General features: G+C 44.3%; 1 protein-coding gene across 1 annotated transcript in view; it reads left to right on the top strand.

Annotated features, from left to right (window-relative positions):
* LOC139530685 (connector enhancer of kinase suppressor of ras 3-like) overlaps positions 1-23,552 on the top strand; it is a 76,353-nt gene that overhangs the window by 7,501 nt on the left and 45,300 nt on the right. Inside the window, exon 2 of the mRNA XM_071327311.1 lies at positions 19,798-19,961. Coding sequence (XP_071183412.1) covers positions 19,798-19,961 — 164 coding nt within the window. The remainder of the gene's footprint in view (positions 1-19,797; positions 19,962-23,552) is intronic.

Here is a 23,552-nt window from a genome sequence, read left to right as displayed (position 1 = left end):
TGATCTCTGCACCAGACAGGATGCATACTTGGGGTCCAACATGTACGCTGCGGCGTGTATGGGCTTCAGGCAGAAGTCTTCACGCTTTTTGATGCATTTCAGAACTGCAGTATCCTCTGCTTGGTAGAACAGTGAAGTGGGCAGGGTAGTACCGATTTCTTCTCTTACATCTGCAAGCAGAGTCTGAACATCAGACAGGATGGCATTGTCGCCCTCAATCCGTGCAATATCTACTGCTATAGGTTTCAGGCTGCTTACCACTCTCGCCCAAAATACATCATCCAGGAGGATCCTCTTGATTGTCCTGTCCATATTGGCAGACTGTGATATGGCCATTTCTTGGAAAGACACCTTCCCCACCAGGAGACTGTCAAACATGATGACAACACCACTCCAGCAGGTGTTGCTGGGCAGCTTCAATGTGGTGCTCTTATTCTTCTCACTTTGCTTGGTGAGGTAGATATGCTGCTATTACTTGATGATCCGTCACATACCTAACCATTTCCTTGGCTCTCTTGCAGAGTGTATCCATTGTTTTCAGTGCCATGATGTCCTTGAGGAGCAGATTCAATGCATGAGCAGCACAGCCAATGGGTGTGATGTGAGGGTAGGACTCCTCCACTTTAGACCAAGCAGCCTTCATGTTCGCAGCATTGTCTGTCACCAGTGCAAATACCTCTGTGGTCCAAGGTCATTGACTGCCTTCAGCTCATCTGCAATGTAGAGACGGTGTGTCTGTTGTCTCTTGTGTCTGTGCTCTTGTAGAATACTGGTTGAGGGGTGGCGATGATGTAGTTAATTATTCCTTGCCCACAACATTCGACCACCCATCAGAGATGATTGCAATACAGTCTGCTTTCTCTATGATTTGCTTGACCTTCACTTGAACTCTGTTGAACTCTGCATCCAGCAAATGAGTAGATACAGCATGTCTGGTTGGAGGGGTGTATGCTGGGCAAAGAACATTCAGAAATCTCTTCCAATACACATTGCCTGTGAGCATCAGAGTTGAACCAGTTGCATACACAGCTCGAGCAAGACATTCATCAGCATTTCTCTGACTACGTTCCTCCATTGTCAAAAAAACTTCTGATTCCAGGAGGACCATGAGCTGTTGCTATCGATAAGGTGTCACCTCGAATAGAAGTAAAGGGACTTTTGTCAGAGGTTGCTTGTTGTGCGCTTTATGCACTTGGCCAGATGATTCTGCATCTTTGTTGTATTCTTCACATGATTTGGCACAGTATTTGCAAATGTACACAGCTTTTCCTTCTACATTAGCTGCAGTGAAATGTATCCACACGTCAGATAGTGCCCGTGGCATTTTCCTGTAAAGATTCGAAAAAAAGTGTAATAAAAATACAATTCCATGAACAGATAAATAGTTAAGCAGTTAGATTAAACAACTCCTTTGTAAGATAAATGTTTGAAAATGAAACATGTATGGAAACAGGTGAATTAACACTCCTCAATTAGCATGCTCAAGCAAGCTAAAACCCACATGGTAGCAAAAACTAACTAGCAGAAATTAACAAGTTAGAAATTATTTAAACACACTGTCACGATCGTCGTAACGTGGAAGAGAGGAGGACCAAGGTGCAGCGTGATAACAATACATCTTCCTTTTATTTGAAGACGAAACAAAACTATACAAACTAGACAAAACAACAAACGACCGTGAAGCTATAAAACGAAAGTGCAGACACAAGCAACTAACGTAAAGACATAGACAATCACCCACGAACTACCTAATGAATATGGCTGCCTAAATATGGTTCCCAATCAGAGACAACGATAGACAGCTGTCTCTAATTGAGAACCAATCTAGGCAACCATAGACATACATACACCTAGACTGAACACTGCCCCATAAACATACAAAAAACCCTAGACAATACAAAACACATACATCCCCCATGTCACACCCTGACCTAACTAAAATAATAAAGAAAACAAAAAATGATGTATGTCACAATATATTCACCCCACCCAGGATTGTAATACAAAACTTACTAGAAAGCGTGTAGTCCTTGGCTCAGACAGTGTAGTAGTGCGGGCTCAATAGCATCTCATTAGTGTGCAAGATCTTGAGAATCAGCTGTACATGTGATGGAAGAATGCACTGTGCATGCAGAGGGTTGCAATTCCATTGAATTGGGGATAGTTTAAACAAAATATCCCACAATCAATCAATCGATCAAGTTTATTTTATATAGCCCTTCGTACATCAGCTAATTTTTATTTTTATTTTATTTCACCTTTATTTAACCAGGTAGGCTAGTTGAGAACAAGTTCTCATTTGCAACTGCGACCTGGCCAAGATAAAGCATAGCAGTGTGAACAGACAACACAGAGTTACACATGGAGTAAACAATAAACAAGTCAATAACATGGTAGAAAAAAAATAAAAAAAGAGAATCTATATACAATGTGTGCAAAAGGCATGAGGTAGGCAATAAATCGAATAATTACAATTTAGCAGATTAACACTGGAGTGATAAATCATCAGATGATCATGTGCAAGAAGAGATACTGGTGTGCAAAAGAGCAGAAAAGTAAATAAATAAAAGCAGTATGGGGGGTGAGGTAGGTAAATTGGGTGGGTAGTTTACAGATGGACTATGTACAGCTGCAGCGATCGGTTAGCTGCTCGGATAGCAGATTTTTAAAGTTGTTGAGGGAGATAAAAGTCTCCAACTTCAGAGATTTTTGCAATTCGTTCCAGTCGCAGGCAGCAGAGAACTGGAAGGAAAGGCGTCCAAATGAGGTTTTGGCTTTAGGGATGATCAGTGAGATACACCTGCTGGAGCGCGTGTTGCGGGTGGGTGTAGCCATCGTGACCAGTGAACTGAGATAAGGCGGCACTTTACCTAGCATAGCCTTGTAGATGACCTGGAGCCAGTGGGTCTGACGACGAACATGTAGCGAGGGCCAGCCGACTAGGGCATACAGGTCGCAGTGGTGGGTCGTATAAGGTGCTTTAGTAACAAAACGAATGGCACTGTGATAAACTGCATCCAGTTTGCTGAGTAGAGTATTGGAAGCTATTTTGTAGATGACATCGCCGAAGTCGAGGATCGGTAGGATAGTCAGTTTTACTAGGGTAAGTTTGGCGGCGTGAGTGAAGGAGGCTTTGTTGCGGAATAGAAAGCCGATTCTTGCTTTGATTTTGGATTGGAGATGTTTGATATGAGTCTGGAAGGAGAGTTTGCAGTCTAGCCAGACACCTAGGTACTTATAGATGTCCACATATTCTAGGTCGGAACCGTCCAGGGTGGTGATGCTAGTCGGGCGTGCGGGTGCAGGCAGCGAACGGTTGAAAAGCATGCATTTGGTTTTACTAGCGTTTAAGAGCAGTTGGAGGCCACGGAAGGAGTGTTGTATGGCATTGAAGCTCGTTTGGAGGTTAGATAGTACAGTGTCCAAGGAAGGGCCGGAAGTATATAGAATGGTGTCGTCTGCGTAGAGGTGGATCAGGGAATCGCCCGCAGCAAGAGCAACATCATTGATGTATACAGAGAAAAGAGTCGGCCCGAGAATTGAACCCTGTGGTACCCCCATAGAGACTGCCAGAGGACCGGACAACATGCCCTCCGATTTGACACACTGAACTCTGTCTGCAAAGTAGTTGGTGAACCAGGCAAGGCAGTCATTAGAAAAACCGAGGCTACTGAGTCTGCCGATAAGAATATGGTGATTGACAGAGTCGAAAGCCTTGGCCAGGTCGATGAAGACGGCTGCACAGTAATGTCTTTTATCGATGGCGGTTATGATATCGTTTAGTACCTTGAGCGTGGCTGAGGTGCACCCATGACCGGCTCGGAAACCGGATTGCACAGCGGAGAAGGTACGGTGGGATTCGAGATGGTCAGTGATCTGTTTGTTGACTTGGCTTTCGAAGACCTTAGATAGGCAGGGCAGGATGGATATAGGTCTGTAACAGTTTGGGTCCAGGGTGTCTCCCCCTTTGAAGAGGGGGATGACCGCGGCAGCTTTCCAATCCTTGGGGATCTCAGATGATACGAAGTGCTGTACAGAAACCCATCCTAAAACCCCAAACAGCAAGCAATGCAGGTGTAGAAGCACGGTGGCTAGGAAAAACTCCCTAGAAAGGCCAAAACCTAGGAAGAAACCTAGAGAGGAACCAGGCTATGAGGGGTGGCCAGTCCTCTTCTGGCTGTGCCGGGTGGAGATTATAACAGAACTATGCCAAGATGTTCAAAATGTTCATAAGTGACAAGCATGGTCAAATAATAATCATGAATAATTTTCAGTTGGCTTTTCATAGCCGATCATTAAGAGTTGAAAACAGCAGGTCTGGGACAGGTGGCGGTTCCATAACCGCAGGCAGAACAGTTGAAACTGGAATAGCAGCAAGGCCAGGTGGACTGGGGACAGCAAGGAGTCATCATGCCCGGTAGTCCTGACGTATGCTCCTAGGGCTCAGGTCCTCCGAGAGAGAGAAAGAAAGAGAGAAGGAGAGAATTAGAGAGAGCCAAGATTTTCAAAATGTTCATAAATGACAAGCATGGTCAAATAATAATCAGGAATAAATGTCAGTTGGCTTTTCATAGCCGATCATTAAGAGTTGAAAACAGCAGGTCTGGAACAGGTAGGGGTTCCATAACCCCACAATACCTAGAACTAGAACTTACGTGTATCCCACAAAAAAAGTTCACTGTTATAAGCTAACTTTTTTTATTTTTGATGAATTTAAGCAAAATTCCAGGGCTTAACTTCCCATGAAAAATTTCCAGAACATTCGCTGTTGAATTGGCGCCTTTTCCTAGACCGTGTTGCTATGTGCATAATGGCACAGTTAACCAGTATATTGGTGTTGAGAACAATTCCACACATCTGACTTCCCCTTTTACCTCATGAGCAACCAGTAGCCTAAACATTCCTCAGTTTCGAGTTTATTTGTCACGTCCTCTGCATCCATTTTCTGTTATGGTGTTCAGAGTTTGTTATAACCAATTTATTGATGTGATTGACATGCTGTAGGTCAGGCCATATTGGTCATGTGCATGCGATGCATACATGTGTCACGTAAAGAGAGCTAGGGTTGAGGGAATAGGGAATGTTTTTCCTAAACAAATTAGGGATTTCAGTAACAACTTTATAGTCAGAAATGGCTGTAATTATGATGCAGCTTCAGCAACACGGACAGCGCGATACACACTGTTGATGTGTGGTGGTGGTCGCTGCAGCAGGGAGGAGAGGGAGATAACGGGTGCTAGTCAGTCACTCACTGTCTTCTTTAAAAAAATTAAAATACACAGTGCAGCAAGTCTGAGCCTGGCCCGGCACAATCAAATCAATTTCTGGTCGGACTACCTCTAGTCATTCATTTGTGTGTCCTAATTATTTAATCAACCCGTGTGCTTAAAGCATCAGACAAGCTCATTGAAAATAGTTGATTTGTTAAAAGAAAACATAGAATGTGTCTACATATGGAAAATACATGTTTAAAAATGTTGACCAATCGATTTGTCGAAATAACAGACGACTCTTCGTCGGCCAATATTTATTTTTAGTCGAAGACAGCCCTAGTAATGTCTGCCTTTAGTAGTTTAACTTATATGTTAGCACTCAGACTACTGATATCTCCTGTCTCAAGGAGAATATTACCATTTCAGTGGTCCAACACAATCCTATAACTAGGATTTGCGTGTGCTTCTTTTCATTCAGAATGTGCTTCTTTCCATCCATTCAGGTCTGTCAATGTACTGTAAGTGTTGGCAAGCATCCATATCTAGCTAGATATGTTTACACACTGTAACTGCCTCTTTAGATCAGCCACCTCTTGTTGACTCCCTACATTAAAATGTCCTGATGTACAAAGCAGCTGGGATGGACCCGCTTTCTTTTTCCACATTCCTCTAGCAGTACTTTTAGTCCCTGGGCTCCCTGGTGTGGCTCTCCTTACTGTGGCCCTACGGCCATGGCAGGCAGGGTGGTGAGAGAATGGATGGATGAGGGAGGTTTGGCGGGCTTCAACCAGGATATGAAAAACACCTGGTGGACCCTTGGGAAATCCCACTGTCTTTTTGGTTAATTACAAGTCAACTTTGTGTGTGTGTTTGTTCAGATGTTTTGTGTGGATTTTACAGTTTTATGACATCACTAACAAGGGGTAGATAAGGCAAAATGGATGTGCCAGGCTTCGGTTTTCATTGAAATGTGATGGGACTGGGAGTCACCTTTTTTGTTTTGTAGTTAAAGGAGGGTTGTGAAAATTTCCTCCCATTGAAGTCATACCTCTTAAGGGGAAAAACTGACACATGCTTTAAAGGCTTTGTCTTTAGTTCCTTCCTCCAGGGTTCCCCTTTACCCTCCAGGGACTGGGCTTTCATGGAATGATGATCAACCTAGTTTTCCACCAATATCTTGGAGGAATTCGCTGACACATTTGCTTTTCCAGAGGTCTGCTCCTTCATAGAGTACTTGTTAGTGCTGTATCATGTTCTGTGTGGGTAATTGCAGCGGTGCCGAATGGCCTGCTGTGTTCTATTATCTGATGAATTCAATTGCTAATATCATGTCAAATTCATACTAATCCTCTCCCCAAACAGAAGTACTAAGCCCTTGAATTTCAAACAACACACTTTTCCTTGTCAACCTACGCTGAATGGGCACTACAAAAGAATTGAGGTGTGTTTTGAATGGTCGAACTATAATGTTTAGCTACCCAGCAGCACCTGCATTTGTTTAAACAGGAAGGGTAGGGGTGAGGCCTGACTCAGACAAAGAGAAAATCTCAATTGGTTTTGCTCGACTCGTATCGCCTCTCTCCTCCGTCCTCTCAACGCCTACTTTTGAAAAAGGTCAAAGGTAATGAAGGAGCTAAGGGGAGGAAACGTGGAAACAAATGCTCTTGATTGAAATGACTCTCCTTCTCCACTCTCACGTCATCAGGCAAATTATCATTAACGGGGTGGAATCCCAAAATAAATGTTTAAAGTTATAAAAGCAAATTGAACTAGATGTGCAAGACATTTTACAGATGAAAGGATAAGTTGCGTATCGTTTTTAAATATGTGGATGCTTTTTCTCAGAGAAAACAGCTGATTCAAAGGGGGTATGGCGGATTTCAAACACTTCCGTGCTAGCACCCAAAAAGGATACTCTTGTGCATTCTCTGCTGAAGTAGGTAATCGAGGTGAGCAGACTTCTCTGTTCTACTAACGAATTGACTTACTCGAGCATTTGACCACTAATTGGTTACTGGGTCACGGATGAGTCGAGGAGAGTACTGACTCCCAAAGAGTCAGTACTCGGGGAGCATCATGGGATATGATATGTTTTCCTTTCATTGGTGCTCACGGGGAAAAGCTGCCTCCTTTTCACCACCTCTACTTCTGTTTCCTAAGTCCCATTTTAGACCAATTTCCAGTCAACAGTAAATTCACGTTGACAGAGAATTTCGGTGGGTTTAATTGACAATCTGTTTCTCATTTTTGTTCTGTCATGATAGTGTTGAGAGACATGAAACCGGTGCGTAGAAAGGGTCAAACAAGAGAAGCGCACCTGGAAATGAAAAGGGTGTGTTTTTGTGGTAAAAAAAAAAGAACGATTATTGCCGCGTTACTGTTCCACCGCCAGAAGGAACTGGTCGATCATTCATGATTTGTGGGAGTTCTTCCCTTCTGTTTGTGTGTCACTCACATGCATCATAAGAGATCTGGAAACACATTGTGTGTCAGAGAGAGTGAGACCCCGGCAGTGGTATAAAGTAGTTTTACGAAAGTACTTTACAAGTCATTTTTTGGGGAGGTATCTGTACTTTACTAAACTATTTATATTTTTGACTTGTACTTTTACTTCACTACATTCCTAAAAAAATATATGTACTTTTTACTCCATACAGTATTCGTTACATATTAAATGCTTAGCAGGGCAGAAAATGGCCCAACATTCCTACTGCCTCTGATCTGGCAGACTCACTAAACACAAATGCTTTGTTTTTAAATGATGTCTGAGCGTTGGAGTGTGACTAGCCGTAAATAAATAAATAAATAAATAAATAAATAAATAAAACAATAATTGTGCAGTCTGGTTTGCTTAATATAAGGATTTTTTAAATTATTTGTTCATTTGATACTTAAGTATATTTAAAACCAAATACTTTTAGATTTAGGTGGCTGATCTAAGTAGTATTTTACTGAGTGACTTTTGAGTCCTTTTCCATGAAGGTATCTTTATTTTTTACTCAAGTATGACAATTGGGAACTTTTCCCACCACTGGATGCAGGTATGTCATTAACGTGGCAGAGCAGGAGTCTGTGTGCTGTGCCACTGCCTGGCAGTGATATGGATGTCTGTCTGCGTTGTACCCTGCTGTGTCACACTGGCTGGTCACGCTGTCACTCACAGATGGCATACCACTGAAGATGACTCACCATCAGCCTCTCCCACACAGAGAACAGGATCGACTCATCTCCCTCTGTTCCGAAGGATCTGAGCGCTAGCTGTCGGGACTCATATTACATTCAAATGTTCATTTCAGTTCTAATGTACAGTGTCTAATCTGAGTAAGAGGGCATTTGGGTGGCTGTGAAATTTCAATGAAAGCGATACAACCCGTCATTGTGGTGTTGATTTCCAGCATATTGCTTGTTACGCGTGTTTAATGACATGCCGTTTTCTGTCCTATGTGTGCTGATGACTTTATGGTCTTCAGTGGACAGAGTAACAATGCTCAATCCCTTTGACCCCCCCCCCCCATCTCCTCTATCCCTGACCTAGATGTGTGTAGGCTGTAAATCTTTCCAAACCGGACGTCCGTTCTCTCCCCTCTTCCCCCTCCCCCATTTCATCAATGGCAGCTGATATCTTCACAAGTGTCTTTTGTTTGAGACTGAACCATATACGTTTCCCATAGAAATGTGGTTTGTCTATAACCACCTAAATGAGCGGTGCACGTTTCTCCCTCCCCAGCCTGTATGTTTTTGTTGTGGTTTCCGTTGGCTTCCATGACAGACCTATTCAACTAGCCTGTAATCAGCCTACCAGGCCACCATGATCATACACCAGACATGGAGAGAAGAGGCCACTGTTCTCAGTTCACTACACTGTACAGGCAGACTCTTTAGCTGTCTGAGTAGGGTCAAGAGCTTTTCCTTGGTCAGGTTTCATCGTCAGGAAAACCTCCTTGCCATATCTACAGTATGAGCCCATGGTTGGGCCTGGTGTAGGTGTCCTCTGCCTCGCTGGGATGAGACCTGGCGGTTTTCTCTCTCTGTGAAGACTGAAGAGACAACCTCAGAAGGACTGCAATTATGGTTGAGCCTGGAGGGATGTAGTAATGGTATAGAAGCTGACATAGTAGAGACTGAGAGTAGAAGAGACAGAGTAGTTGTTGACATAGAGGCTGAGAGTAGTCGTTGACATAGAGGCTGAGAGTAGTCGTGGGCATAGAGGCTGAGAGTAGTCGTGGGCATAGAGGCTGAGAGTAGTCGTGGGCATAGAGGCTGAGAGTAGTCGTGGGCATAGAGGCTGAGAGTAGTCGTGGGCATAGAGGCTGAGAGTAGTCGTGGGCATAGAGGCTGAGAGTAGTCGTGGGCATAGAGGCTGAGAGTAGTCGTGGGCATAGAGGCTGAGAGTAGTCGTGGGCATAGAGGCTGAGAGTAGTCGTGGGCATAGAGGCTGAGAGTAGTCGTTGACATAGAGGCTGAGAGTAGTCGTTGACATAGAGGCTGAGAGTAGTCGTTGACATGGTCAAAACTGTTTTTCAAGCGACTGGCAAGGTCTGGGAGGTGTGTTAGTCGCACAAAGACTTTGGCTGTGCTAAGACTATTGTTAAAAACAGACCTGAAACAATATGAGCATGGAGGGCCAGGAAAAAGACAAGTTGTGGAGCAACAGAGTTTTCTGACATCTTGGTGGCTCTTTTGTTACTCACTTTAGCAGTTGTTTGTGCAAGGTTTATGAGCAGCGTGGCTGGCTGCAGAGGGATGAATGTTTATGTGAGGGTGAGAGGTAGTTCTAAAACCACCAGCATTACGCACAGCTGCTGCTCCAGACCTCACTGAATAAGAATGTCCACAGAACTGCCCATTGCCGTGTATGTCCTCTAATTGTTGTTCACCAGCCCATGCAGGGGCAGCCAGAGTTGTGAAAAAGGACTTAATAGGAGTACAGGAACAAACTCGGCGACCCAGAACTGGTCTTTCCGTTTTGCGTACTGTTGAAACTTGGAGGTGACTGACATGCTCGGAGACTAGCCAGGAGTAACTGTCAGTGAGGTTTCCTGTGCCTGTGGCACTCTTTTCTCCCCTTGGTCTCTTTCTCTGTCTATCGTTATGTCGCTGTTTATTTGTACATTTTTTTCACATGCCGAGCACAGCGAGTACATTCACAGATCTACCCCCCCCCCCCCCCCCCCAGCCATAGAATCTCACCTCCTCAACCTCTGTCAGTATCCCAGCTCCTCCTCTCATTAGCTGCTGACTGAGTGAGGTATCCCCGGTGTGACTGAGGTTGGCTGGACCCTAGAGCTAGAGCCAGCCTGTTGATCTGATTAACACAAGCCAGGAGTGTGATGTCTGCTCCCTTATCAGTCATTGTCTATCTCACCCTCGACAGATTAGCACAAGTCCCTCGACAGACTCTTAAGACTGTTATTTTTGTCTTGTTGGAGACCCTGGTTAAAAGTGTAATCTTTGTTCAAGATTGGCCCTGCAAGGCAAAATACACTTTAAAGTCAAGGACCAAACACAAATAGCGTACAGAAACACACCAACAGATCAGCTGATGATAATCTCACCAAAAGCCTATTCAGGACAAGTTTAGACAGTAAACAGGATGGGCCATGATGTCAGAATGTACACTTGGACAGTCCTACCCATACATTTTCCTTATAGCACTAGGGGAAAAAGTAATATAGCTTAAAGAAGCTCAACATACACAGTTTGGGTTAGATGCTCAGTGGGGATGGTACTGTTGTTGTACAACTGCCCCTTTCACAGTGGCCACTGTGTTTTGTATGGGCTTTGTTTAGCTCCTGTGATGGGAAGTCATGCATCAGAGGAAAGCTTAGCACTCTGTCTCTTCTTCTAATTACAGCCCAGGCTTCCCCCAGCCTTTGTGCTGGAATTCCCACAATGGAACTCCTGAGAACAGTGACTGAATTCCTCCGATTCCCCACAGGTTTGCCGAGCTAAATAAGAAGACGGAGAGTTACAGTGGCCCTGCTATTGTATGCCTAGCAGCTTTCCCACTGTCCAGCCCTGGCAGGGTAGGACCAGGGATAGGATGGGAGGGGATGATGAGGGGGCAGATGGCCAGAGCCCCCACTGGGTAAACGGAGAGGGGAGGCAGGGGGGAGAGGAGGAGGGCAGGACTTTTCTTTCGGTGGGAGGTGAAAGAGTGCTCTCTTCCATGTAATCAAACCCCTGAGAACCCAAGCTAGGCCTGCTTGAGTCTATACACTGTGCCTGGTGGCGGATGTGAGACTGGTGTTGAGAGGAGGGGGGGGGGTGTGAACATGCATGTACCAGTGTGTTCGTATACTGTTGGAAGGAACAGATATGCAGGTCATCCTAAAGCTGCAGCACATAATCAATTATGTAGGATTTATCGGTGATCTGATCAAAGTCTGCAGGTCTGCTTCAGAGAAGAAAGATACTTAAAGGTCCAATGCAGCTGCTTTTATTGCAATATAACATTTTCTGGGTAACACTTAAGTACCTTACTGTGATTTTGTTTTCAATTCAAGTGTTAAAATAAACTAAAATAGCTTATTAGCAAAGAGCAATTTCTCAAGCAAGAATTTTGCTAGGACTGTCTGGGAGGGGTCTGAGTGGGAAGTAGAAAATGGAAAACTAGGTGTTATTGGCAGAGAGGTTTGGAACTCATGGACTATTTTACCTCCTGGTGATATCACCAAGCAGGCCAAAGCTCCATCCCGCCAAAACAGGCTGAAATTTCAGGTGGTCTTTTCCAAGAGCTTTAATACTAAAAGTGCATTATCATAATTTTCACAATTTCACATTATTATTCCAACCTTGTGGAAATATATAAAACAAATCATGTTTTTGACTGCACTGGGCCTTTAAGGACAAGACCTGGATTATCTAATTGCATGATTGAGTGTTCTTCTGTAAAAGGACACATACTCTAAGGTATTCAGAATGCTCTCATTGTAGCCTACAGTAAATTACCTTACACATGACATCTGCTTCTAAATGTCTTGCAGTATAATACCAGCTTGACTCTATGTTGTGAGGCACTTTTTTTTGTCTGTACTTCATTTCCAATGTCATTCCTCGATTTTCCCTGGACTGTCATGTTCTGGCTACTGAGAGGAAACCTGCGGTTTTTAGTGCTTCTGTACAGATGTGATCCAGGAAATGTTAGGATTATCACAGGACTAGCCAGTTCATTATAGGCCGAGAGGAAACTCACTGTTTACATTGCCAAAAACCTGTGCTTATAGCCTTAAGTAGGCTGAAGTTCCATGGCCTTCAGTGTGAGCCAGATCCGTTTCTACGGTCCAAACGGAGCCTCTGGCTCTGGGATCATTGCTTTCCCAGCTGTCCAGAATCCTGTATGTCTGTATGTCAACTCATGTCAAATCTAGACTAAAGCTGTTGTGTTGATAAACTGTATGTATGTATGCACGTATGTAGAACAGGTTAAGTCGGAAGTTGACATACACTTAGGTTGGAGTCATTAAAACTAGTTTTTCACCCACTCCACAAATTTCTTGTTAACAAACTAATGTTTTGGCAAGTCGGTTAGGACATCTACTTTGTGCATGACACAAGTCATTTTCCCAACAATTGTTTACAAACAGATTATTTCACTTATTATTCACTGTATCACAGTTCCAGTGGGTCAGATGTTTACATACACTAAGTTGACTGTGCCTTTAATGCCTTTAAACAGCTTGGAAAATTCCAGAAAATTATGTGATGGCTTTAGAAGCTTCTGATAGGTCCATTAACATAATTTGAGTCAATTGGAGGTGTACCTGTGGATGTATTTTAAGGCCTACCTTGAAACTCAGTGCCTCTTTGAATGACATGGGAAAATCAAAAGAAATCAGCCAAGACCTCAGAAGAAAAATTGTAGACCTCCACATGTCTGGTTTATCCTTTATCCCAATTTCCAAATGCCAGAAGGTACCACTTTCATCTGTACAAACAATAGTGCTAATCAATCCCAGAACAACAGCAAATAACCTTGTGAAGATGCTGGAGGAAACAGGTACAAAAGTATCTATATCCACAGTAAAATGACTCCTTTATCAACAACCTGAAAGGCTACTCAGCAAGGAAGAAGCCACTGCTCCAAAACCTCCCTTAAAGTCAGACTACGGTTTGCAACTGCACATGGGGACAAAGATCATACTTTTTGGAGAAATGTCCTCTGGTCTGATGAAACAAAATAGAACTGAGCAAGGAGGCCTACAAACCTGACTCAGTTACACCAGCTGTCAGGAGGAATGGGCCAAAATTCACCCAATTTATTGTGGAAGGCTTCCCAAAACATTTTACCCTCGTTAAAAACTGACATTTCACATTCTTAAAATAAAGTGGTGATCCTAACTGACCTAAGACAGGGAATTTTTACTCGGATTAAATGTCAGGAATTGTGAAAAACCTGAGTTTAAATGTATTTAGCTAAGGTGTATGTAAACTTCTGACTTCAACTGTACATACACAAAAGTATTTGGACACCTCTTCAAGTTAGTGTATTAGGACATTTCAGCCACACCCGCTGCTGACAGGTGTATAAAATCAAACACACAGCCATGCAATCTCCATAGACAAAAATTGGCAGTAGAATGAAGAGCTCAGTGACTTTCAACGTGGCATCATATGATGCCACCTTTCCAACAAGTAATTTCATCAAATTCCTGCCCTGCTAGAACTGCCCAGGTCAACTGTAAGTGCTGTTATTGTGAATTGGAAAGTCTAGGAGCAACAACGACTTAGCCGCAAAGTGGTAGGCCACACAAGCTCACAGAACGCGACCACCCGGTGCCGTTAAAATTGTCTGTCCTCTGTTGTAACACTCACTAATGTTGCTTCCAGAGACAGTTCGAACTCATTAGCACAATAACGATTCGTCGGGAGCTTCATGAAATGGGTTTCCATGGCTGAGTAGCACACAAGCCTAAGATCGTGCCCAATGGCAAGTGTCGACTGGAGTGGTGTAAAGCTCACCGCCATTGGACTCTGGAGCAGTGAAAACGTGTTCTCTGGAGTGATGAATCACGCTTCACCATAGGGCAGTCCGACGGACGAAACTCGGTTTGGCGGATGCCAATAGAATGCTACCTGCCCCAATGCATAGTGCCAACTGTAAAGTTTGGAGGAGGAATAATGGTCTGCGGTTGTTTTTTGTGATTCGGGCTAGGCTCCTTAGTTCCAGTGAAGGGAAATCTTAACGCTACAGCATACAATGACATCCCAGACGATTCTGTTCTTCCAACTTTGTGGCAACAGCTTGGGGAAGGCCCTTTCCTGTTTCAGCATGACAATACTCCCGTGCACAAAGCGAGGTCCATATAGAAATGGTTTGTCGAGATTGGTGTGGAAGAACTTGACTGGCCTGCACAGAGCCCTGACCTCAACCCCATCGAACACCTTTGGGATGAATTGGAACGCTGACTGTGAGACAGGCCTAATTGCCCCCTATCAGTGCCCGACCTCACGAATGCTCTTGTGGCTGAATGGAAACAAGTCCCCGCAGCAATTTTCCAACATCTAGTGGAAAGCCAAGACCACAGTTCTCACTCCCATAGATAACAATAAACCAATATTCAGAATTCCTGAAATCTCAGCGTCAGTAGGGGACAGTATTATTAGCTTCTTCAGGAGCTATAGAACAATATGTATTTGATCGAGACACTATTCCTGAAGAGGGACACATTCTCTTGATTGACCCTATTGTACATCTAGTTAGTCTGTCCATCAAATATGGGTGCTTGGAAGTCTGCTGCAGTGATGCCTGTTTTAAAATCTGGTGACCCAACACTGGTGGAAAATGACTGACCTATAAGCCTTCTTCCAGTGCTATCGAAAGTAGCGGAAAGATGGGTGGTTGAACATCTGACTGATCACCTCATTCAGGACAACTCCATACATCAAATACAATTTGGATTCAGATCTAACCATTCTACCGAAACAGCCAATTGCTATTTTCTGGAGTGCATTCAATCTCAACTGGACATAGGTGGTGAAGTCGGCGCAGTCTTTTTGGATCTTAAAAAGGCCTTTGATACTGTGAAACATGAGGTCCTCCTATCCAAACCATCCTCCCTTAATGTGTCCACTGAAGTTATTAGTTGGATATATTCCAATCTGACAAACTGAAGTCAAAGGGTTCGTTTGGGGGGACACTGTCGGACTCTCTTTGCTATAACATTGGGGTCCCACAAGGGTCAATATTAGGCACCTTTCTGTTTACCATCTATATAAATGATCTCCCACTTGCTTGCCAACAATGTAACATGTAGATGTATGCAGACGATACAGTTCTGGATGTACACTCAGAAAATAGACAACTAGTTGTTAACTGAAGCTATGGTACATGTTTCTAAATGGATGACCAATTCTTGCCTGCATTTAAATATTGACAAGACTGCTTTAATGTACTTCTTCTCTAAGAAATCCATTGATTCTTCCCAACGAGCTGTTCTTGTTAATGGGGAGAATCTGATAGTTGTGTCCAACTTCAGGTATATTGGTGTCATTTTGGACTCCAACTTGACATTTAAGAAACATGTGAAGAAGGTGGTTAACATGGTGAAGTTTGGATTATCCAACTTTAGGTTTATAAGACCTTTCCTTCTTCTGGAGGCTGCCAAACTATATAGGCATGCTATGATCGTCTCACATCTGAGATGTTGCCACACATGCTGGTCACAAGCAGGAGCTACTATTCTGAAGCCAATTGAATCACTCTACAAACAAACACTTAAGATTTTTGATAACAAACCAAAGTTACCACCATTGTCATATCATTTAGAAACAGAATTGATTTAGTCTGGATAGCTTTAAACAGTATGTACGCCTTGTCTTTAAGATCCTGCATGGTCTTGCCACTCCACCCCTATGCCGGCATATCATGCTCAAAGAAAGCACCTCCCCTTTCAACACAGTAAAATCGGTCAATCAGACTTTTCTGTTAGAGCTACAATATACTGGAATGCATTGCCAATGGACTTGAGAAGCTGCACTGATTATTGTATTTTTACATTTTAAATCTATCCAAACCTGTACACATTGACCGATATCTGTGGTTCCTCATACGTAAGACGACAGTTGATGATAGTGTAGTTGTTAGAATAATATATTATTGGATGTAATGTATTTATATTTTGTATTGTTTTAGTGTGTATTTCTTTGTGGCTGTGTAATTGTCCTTAGCTGCCCTGGGACTACGGGTGCAAATTAGCTTTCGGCTAACCCCGGCACATTTACATGGGATGTTGCATTATTGTAATATGGAGGTTAATTAATGTGCGTTGTCCCCAGTGAAATGAATGAATGAAGGAATGTAGTGTAGTTCCAGGCCCCAATCAAAAGGTGTAGCGGGTGGCAGCAGGATCCCACGGTAACAGCAGGTGCCCGTCTATCCAGCCCCCTGCTCCAGAGTGGGTGAGGTAATGACAGACTGCGGGCGTCGAGGTTTGCTAATCATCCCCTATATTGTGAAAATCGATCACTCAAAGTGCTTTGAAACGGAACTTCCTCCTATTATGTTACAGTGGTCCAGCATAAACATGTGTTTTCATTTACTCAATTGTATTGTGCAGTCTCAGCTGGACTCACTAATGTCACGATTACACACACACACACACACACACACACACACACACACACACTCAGACCATAAGCTCCACTTTCTACTGATGTTCAAATGAGAAGCCTGGGTTAATGCATACCATTTTTGTGAGACAGAATTTGTCTTTTGTGTTTCTGCATGTTTCTTCACACTTCATCTCAGCTTTGGCATTTAAGTGCGTGTTAAATTCTGTTTTCAGGATAGCGTTAAAATGTTTGGAAAGCGTTTTAAGTCTGGTTTGGCCTTTTGAAGAGCTTTCACAAACTCTCCCACTTCCACCCCCTTCATCAATTCACTATAGTGTGACACCCACCTCCCTCACTTGTTTTTATGTCCTTAATGGACGTTAATAGTTTCACACACACCCTGTAGCCATTGGTCTACGCTCTATAAACTTTTATCAGGTCTATGTGAGAAGGTGCGTCTTTTCTTCTGGATGTGGCAAGAGTACGGGCCAGAGAGGTCATGGTATTGTCCCTTAAGACTCTGGGAGCAAATGTAGCCTGTGGTTCCTATGGGATAAATGCACTACGACTTGTATACCTATTGGGATAATGCAGTCTGACTGGGGGTACCCATGTTTCCCACTCTCTCCCCAGCGGGATCCTCTCAATTAGTCCCATCGAGGGGACGGGTCCTTGGTCCCCCCCCCCCCCCACACACACAGGCTGTTTTGAAGTGGCAGCTTTTGTTAAAACTCTCCGAATTAGACCGCCAGGCTAGTCAGGTTGGACCCTACCGTGATCTGACCCAGAATTCCAAAGTCAGGGCAGTGCTCTGGGAGAGTGATTTGGGGAGGTGTTTGGAAAATGTTTTTTAAAAACACTTAAACGAATGAAGCAATTTATATTGAGGGTGGAAGGGAGATGTTTTGTTTATCTACCCAAAGCTTTGTAATAAGCCCTTAGGCTGTTCAGGAGAAGTTAATCTCAGACTTGATTAATTATGGGAAGGAAAACTGCCACAGTCAGAGCAGGCCTAGTAGCCCAAACTTAGTTTTCCTTCCCCTCTCCCCTTAACTCATCCGTAGAGAGATGCCGCAGAAGGATGGCATCGTTCCACAGGAAATGCCTTCTTAACACGCCGAGGGTAATGCAGGAAGGAGAAACCTTAGCCCTGTGTTTCCATTCTTTTGTTTCTCTTTAATCCCATTACCAGCAGCTGGCCCAGTCAGAGGCTGAGGCTGTGTTTGTGTTGGGCTGCGTTCAGTCCCCCTCCGCCGCACAGCGCTCACTGGGTCTCTCTCATACTCTCCTCCACTGGGCCTTTTGAAGTGAGCTCCCTCTGTGCTGCCAAAACTCAGTCCATCTTAGGGATTAAGCCCAAATTGCATAAAGTCTGCCCTGGGAATTCTCAAGCCAGGAATGTGAAAAATGTTTAGACAGTAAGTGAACTTGACTGGTTGCGTTATGGGTTTGATGTCTTTTGTTGATTTCACTGAGATTTCTCTGCAGAAGCCTTGCAGACTTTCTAGCGTTTTGAGGTTTTATAAGAGGTCGTTAAAAAGGAACTTCAATGTAAAAAGCACAGTTAATGGACTGTTAGAGATTCTTCTGCAGATTTGTAGTATTTTGTGAAAGACTTGGCTGTTCCATGTTGGTGGGTTTGAATGTAGGCCCATGTGAATGTAATTGTTTCTCTGTGTGTGTGTGTGAGAGAGCGAGGGACAGTCACAGTAACTTATGCTACTCTTGCTGCAACCCAGTAGACATATGATTGGCACAGCAGTCTCTGTGGTGTGTCCTGGGAGCCCCTGGCTCTCTGCTCTGCAGGCCAGACGAATTAACAGTCTGCTCTGGTATCTGCAACTGGATATCCTGCAGCACTAAGCCATTCACCACGCTGACACACACACACACACACGTTGCCGCAGCAACAGCACACCACACACACACACATTGAATGTCACACAGGTGTGAAAATGAGGGACCATTTATAAAGAAGGCTCCTTACCACAGAACATACTCCCATCTGCATACACATAATGCTCAACATAGTGTATTCATATATGGAGTGTTGTTAATATGGCTGCAGTTTAGACTGGAAAGAATGTACGAAACCAAAGCTCTTTCCTTGAACACTTGTCAACGGAGAAATGGATGGGTTTTGGATGGCCATACTCACAGCACGTCTCTGTGTGTGTGTGTGTGTGTGTACATCTGTCAGGATCAGGGGGGTTGTGCAGCTGACGGGCCATTCAGAGGGCCAGGGCTCAGGGCCATAGCTCTGCAGCTGCCCCCTCTCTGTGCCCTCATTGATGGACTAGATGGTGTTTACTCCCCACCACCCAAATGGTTTATTGTGAACAAGAAGCATTTGTGTTTGGCTCTCTTGGGAGACTTTTTTTTTGCAGTTGTCTTGTCGAAAGCACTGCATGTTACCCACATACTTCTGCTAATAGGGCTATAAAATATAAAAATTGCAATTCATCCAGCTGAGCCCTTAGTAGGTGTGAGTATAATGCAGAACAAATTGCCTTTCCTTGAGTGGGCAGAGTGGCTGCTATTGTGATAAACTCATCCAACAGTGTGGGGGTTTAACAAGCAGCTAAGAGACATCCCCCAACTGTAATCGGACAAAGAGCCGCACATTGGTCAACTGTCCCAAAAGACTTAGGAGCGGTTTAACCGCTCTTCTGTTTATGGTGTGTTTATCTTGGGGCTAGATCTGATGCACCTGTTTCTCTCTTTCTCTGCTATTGGTCTGTGTACTACACAGCCGCCCGTATGTCGTTAGGTGTCAGGTCCGTTATTAGAACTGGGCTTGTGTCAAGACAGGTGGAGACCGACTTCCACAGATCCTGTTGCGTCTTTAAGGAGATTCATGTGCTGCGTCTCTACAATGGGTAGGCCTCTGTATCACTCAATGTTAGAGGCCTGCATAAAGAAACACAGCTTTTACTGTTATGTCATGTTATCACATAAAGGTATTTCTTATCGGTGCCCTTTGTCTCAAGGTACTAACACTCGTTCTCTCCTTCCCCCTCTCTGTGTCCAGGCTTGGATGACAGCCTGCAGCAGTATGTGCCTAATTTTGAGCGGGAGAAGATCAGCGGGGAGCAGCTGCTGAAGATCTCCCATCAGGACCTGGAGGAGCTGGGTGTGGCCCGCATCGGACACCAGGAGCTGGTGCTGGAGGCTGTAGACCTGCTCTGTGCTCTGGTACGTACATGGTGCTTACATCTCGATTTGACAGATCATGAAAGCCCTTGTGTGAAAAAGGGATGATGGGACCAGGAGCTTGCTGGTTGTTCAGTGAGAATCTCTGGAGATGGAGCTAAGGTCATCAGCCCTGCTGTTCCCTCTTTCGCTCTCTTGGTGCCAGTGTGTGTGTGTTTGAAATAGGCCCAGATTGTAGTTGGCAACCAGGGGTGCAGAATCTCTCATTTCCCACACAACTCAGTAGGGTGTAGAACACTGCTCTAGGACATTAGAGTAGGAAAGCTGTATTTCAGTCCAGATGGAGGGAAACCAGGCTTTTTAATCAGGCTCTATGGGCTCCAGGTCTGGTGGTTAGATTTGAGCTGGTGATTAGTAGTGGTCAGATGGGGAATCACATCTCTTAGACATCACAGGACATGAAGGGGATGAAGAGAAGAAAGGGGTTATTGTGCTCTTTCTTTAGCTATATCTTTTCTGTTTCTCTCTCTCTCTCGCACACACACACACACACACACACACACACACACACACACACACACACACACACACACACACACACACACACACACACACAGAGAGAGAGGGTGAAATGTCAGGTCAGCTGTTGCATTCCCAGTGCACTCCTGGCCTCAGCCTTGTCTCTCACCCCAGTGGCTCATGGGAACGCTGATACGGCCTTCTAGCCTGGCGTCCGGCCATCCATGAAAAGAGCTGCCAGGAGAAGAGTTATGGTCAACACCACTGTCTTAAAGCTCAAAGAGAGGGAGGAGAGAGAGAGAGGGACAGAAGCAGAGGGAGAGGTGCTCCTAAAACATTCACCAAGCACAGACTGAAACAGAACCAGGTTTTCAAACAGATGGGATTGATTTGGGTTTTTATCGTTTCCTGTGTCGGCCCAGATTGCGGTCTTAAGTTTTGATCAGTGTCAGCGTTTATTTTTGTGAAATCCTTATGCTCCTTTAAAATGTCTCGCACTACTGATTTTTCCTCAAGTTCCTTAAAGGAGCATTTCCATTCAGGGAGAACTGCAGGATAAAATCTGATCTTGTATTATTCTGTAGAAAAGGAAACTTTAAGAAAACTTTAAGCAGTAGACCAACAGGTCACTTTACCCAAACAGATCTAATTTAGCTGGCACTGCTAAATACCCCCCACCTAAATGCCAGAGGAGCCTGGTGTTGTCTGGTTAGACATGAGTGGTGTTCGTGCCCATGTCATCTGATCCTGGTTAGTTTGCTTCTGATGTTTAAGGTTGAGATTCAGATGGGGAGAGCGACACATAGATTAACCCCAGCATGGTAGCTGCCAGTCTAAGCACCCTGAGTCTATGTCCAGCTGTGGGATCCTGATCCTGAGATTGTCCGACAAAAGGTTGGAGACGGACCTCTGAAGCGTTGTTCCTTGATTCATCATCTCTAGGGAATATTCATTGGGAAGTATTGTTGGATAGTGTCTGAGCATCCCTCTCTGGAGCAGAGACGGTGATAACAGCTTGAAGAAATAAGACCCTAGGCGGTTACTGTAACCCTTTTGAACGGACACATGGAATTGCTTTTTACAGGGGTAGAAGGTAATGCTTATGCTATGATGAATCTATGTCATACCTTATGCACCATACTCTACATCCTTCAGTCCAGCTAGTGTTGGGGAAGCTACTCTGAAAATTTAGTTTTCCAAGCTACCAATCACTTCACACTGGAAGACGTTAGGCTACACTAAAGCTACCATTAAGAAAAATATAGCTTACTTAAATGATTAAAATGTAACCAAGTACGTTTTCTAAATCTGAAATGTCATAAACTACAAATTGCAAGAACAGATCACTCTGGAGTCAGATGTTAACATAATGTGTAATTTAGCCTATTAAACATAACAAGTGAGAATTGGGCACATAGTGTTTCACGTGAGAATTGGGCAGGTCTGATGCTGAAAATAAAGGACATTCTTGCCTACTTCACCCATATTTTATTTTTGCTAAGAAAAAGTTGTGTAGTTCCAATAGTTAGCTACATGCTCAGGGTAATTGTGCCCAGATTTCTGCTCACCCCCAGAGCCAGCGATTTAGTGAAGCCTCTTTGTTTTTTTTGATGAGCTTCATAAATTTAACCCGTATTCCCTCGTGTTTCCCCAGCATGTGTTTGTTATGGTTAACAAATCTTCCCCCAGTCCAGAGCCTTTGTTATTTCTCAAAATAACTTGAGTCTGTTAGGAGAGGATGATTATGTTATGTCATTCAGACAGAGGATCAGAGAGGATGTTTAGTCGTACTTGTTTCCCCCGCTAGTGACCCTGGGTTTGGAATGCCGGGCCAGCAGCGGCATGGAAATGCTCCTCGCACCCCTGATTGAGGAACCCTGGGTAAACAAGCTGGTCGTGCTGGTCTGCTGTGGCTCCTCCTATTAACAGAGGCCTCTGTCTCACTGGCCCCGCGGAAGGAAGACACACCCTCGTTTCAATTAACTTTAACTGGGGAGAGGTCACGGCTTATGAGTGGAACAACCAGCTGACAAACACCAGACCTCTCTCGCTGTGGGGTCAAACAGTCCATCTCTTCTCTTTGTGGTCACACAGCAGTCCTTTCATAGTAGACAGGATATCCCCTGTACTGGTCATGGAGCCACATGGTAGATGGTCATGAGATGGTCTGAACCTTCTCTGCTGTTGAATGCTTTTACAAGCATGTTCTTACATCAGAGTTGTGTATCTGTTCTCGTCTCGTAAATGAGTAGAACCTTCTATCAACACGTGTCTTAACTTGGCTCTCGTTGCCAGAGTCCCTATCCCGCAGCAGGATGTTAGACTGGCTGACTTAATGTAGCCCTTCAGTACCACTCGGATTACAGCTCACACCAGGCAGAAGTCATCTGAGCAAACTGGTCTCTGGAGACAGAGGAAGAACATGTTAATTATTCAAACTGGAACTCCCAGAAACATAATGACTTCTGCAGAGATCCATCTTGAAACCCAACACCTCTGTTTTTCCTTTGGAACCCCAGCGGCCTGCTCATAGGAGAAGAAAGAGCCCCCCCTATTGTCTCCCAGAGCCATGGAATAGATATTAAAGGCGCAGTGGCTAAGTAGTGCGGTGGAAACTGCTGTGTGGTGTTTTACTGTCCACTGTGGACCTGTCCCTTCGAGGAGCGTACCAGACTCTCTCTTCAGGAGCAGGAAACAGATGTGGCCCCCACCTGGCTGATTGACGGGTGTGGGGGTATGCCCATCTTGGGCCATGTTCCTGCCGTGTTCCTCTGGTAGTGTCAGGTGATGCATACCGTTGGGCCCCTGCGGTAAGGGGCAGGAAGAACCTGTTGTGATGGGCCTCCTCAGGTCTCCTGTGAACACTTCTCCATGTCTGTCAGGATACAGGGCCTATCTGGAGGCCCGAGCAGATCCTATTCACAACAGTCACGTCTCTGCTTTCTCGACGCTAGCTAAGCAGTGCCCATAATAAGACGGATTAAAATGGAGTGAATTTGATTTGATACGCACATTATTCACCTGGTCACTGTTCCTATTAGTTGCTACAGCTATGTGAAGGGGAGGTATTGAACTTCTGCATAGCAGTCCGAGCTGGTGTTTCTGTGTGTGATT

The sequence above is a fragment of the Salvelinus alpinus genome, chromosome 9 (genome assembly GCF_045679555.1).
Source record: "Salvelinus alpinus chromosome 9, SLU_Salpinus.1, whole genome shotgun sequence".
Lineage (NCBI taxonomy): Eukaryota > Metazoa > Chordata > Actinopteri > Salmoniformes > Salmonidae > Salvelinus > Salvelinus alpinus.
This window is presented reverse-complemented; position numbering and strand designations above follow the sequence as displayed.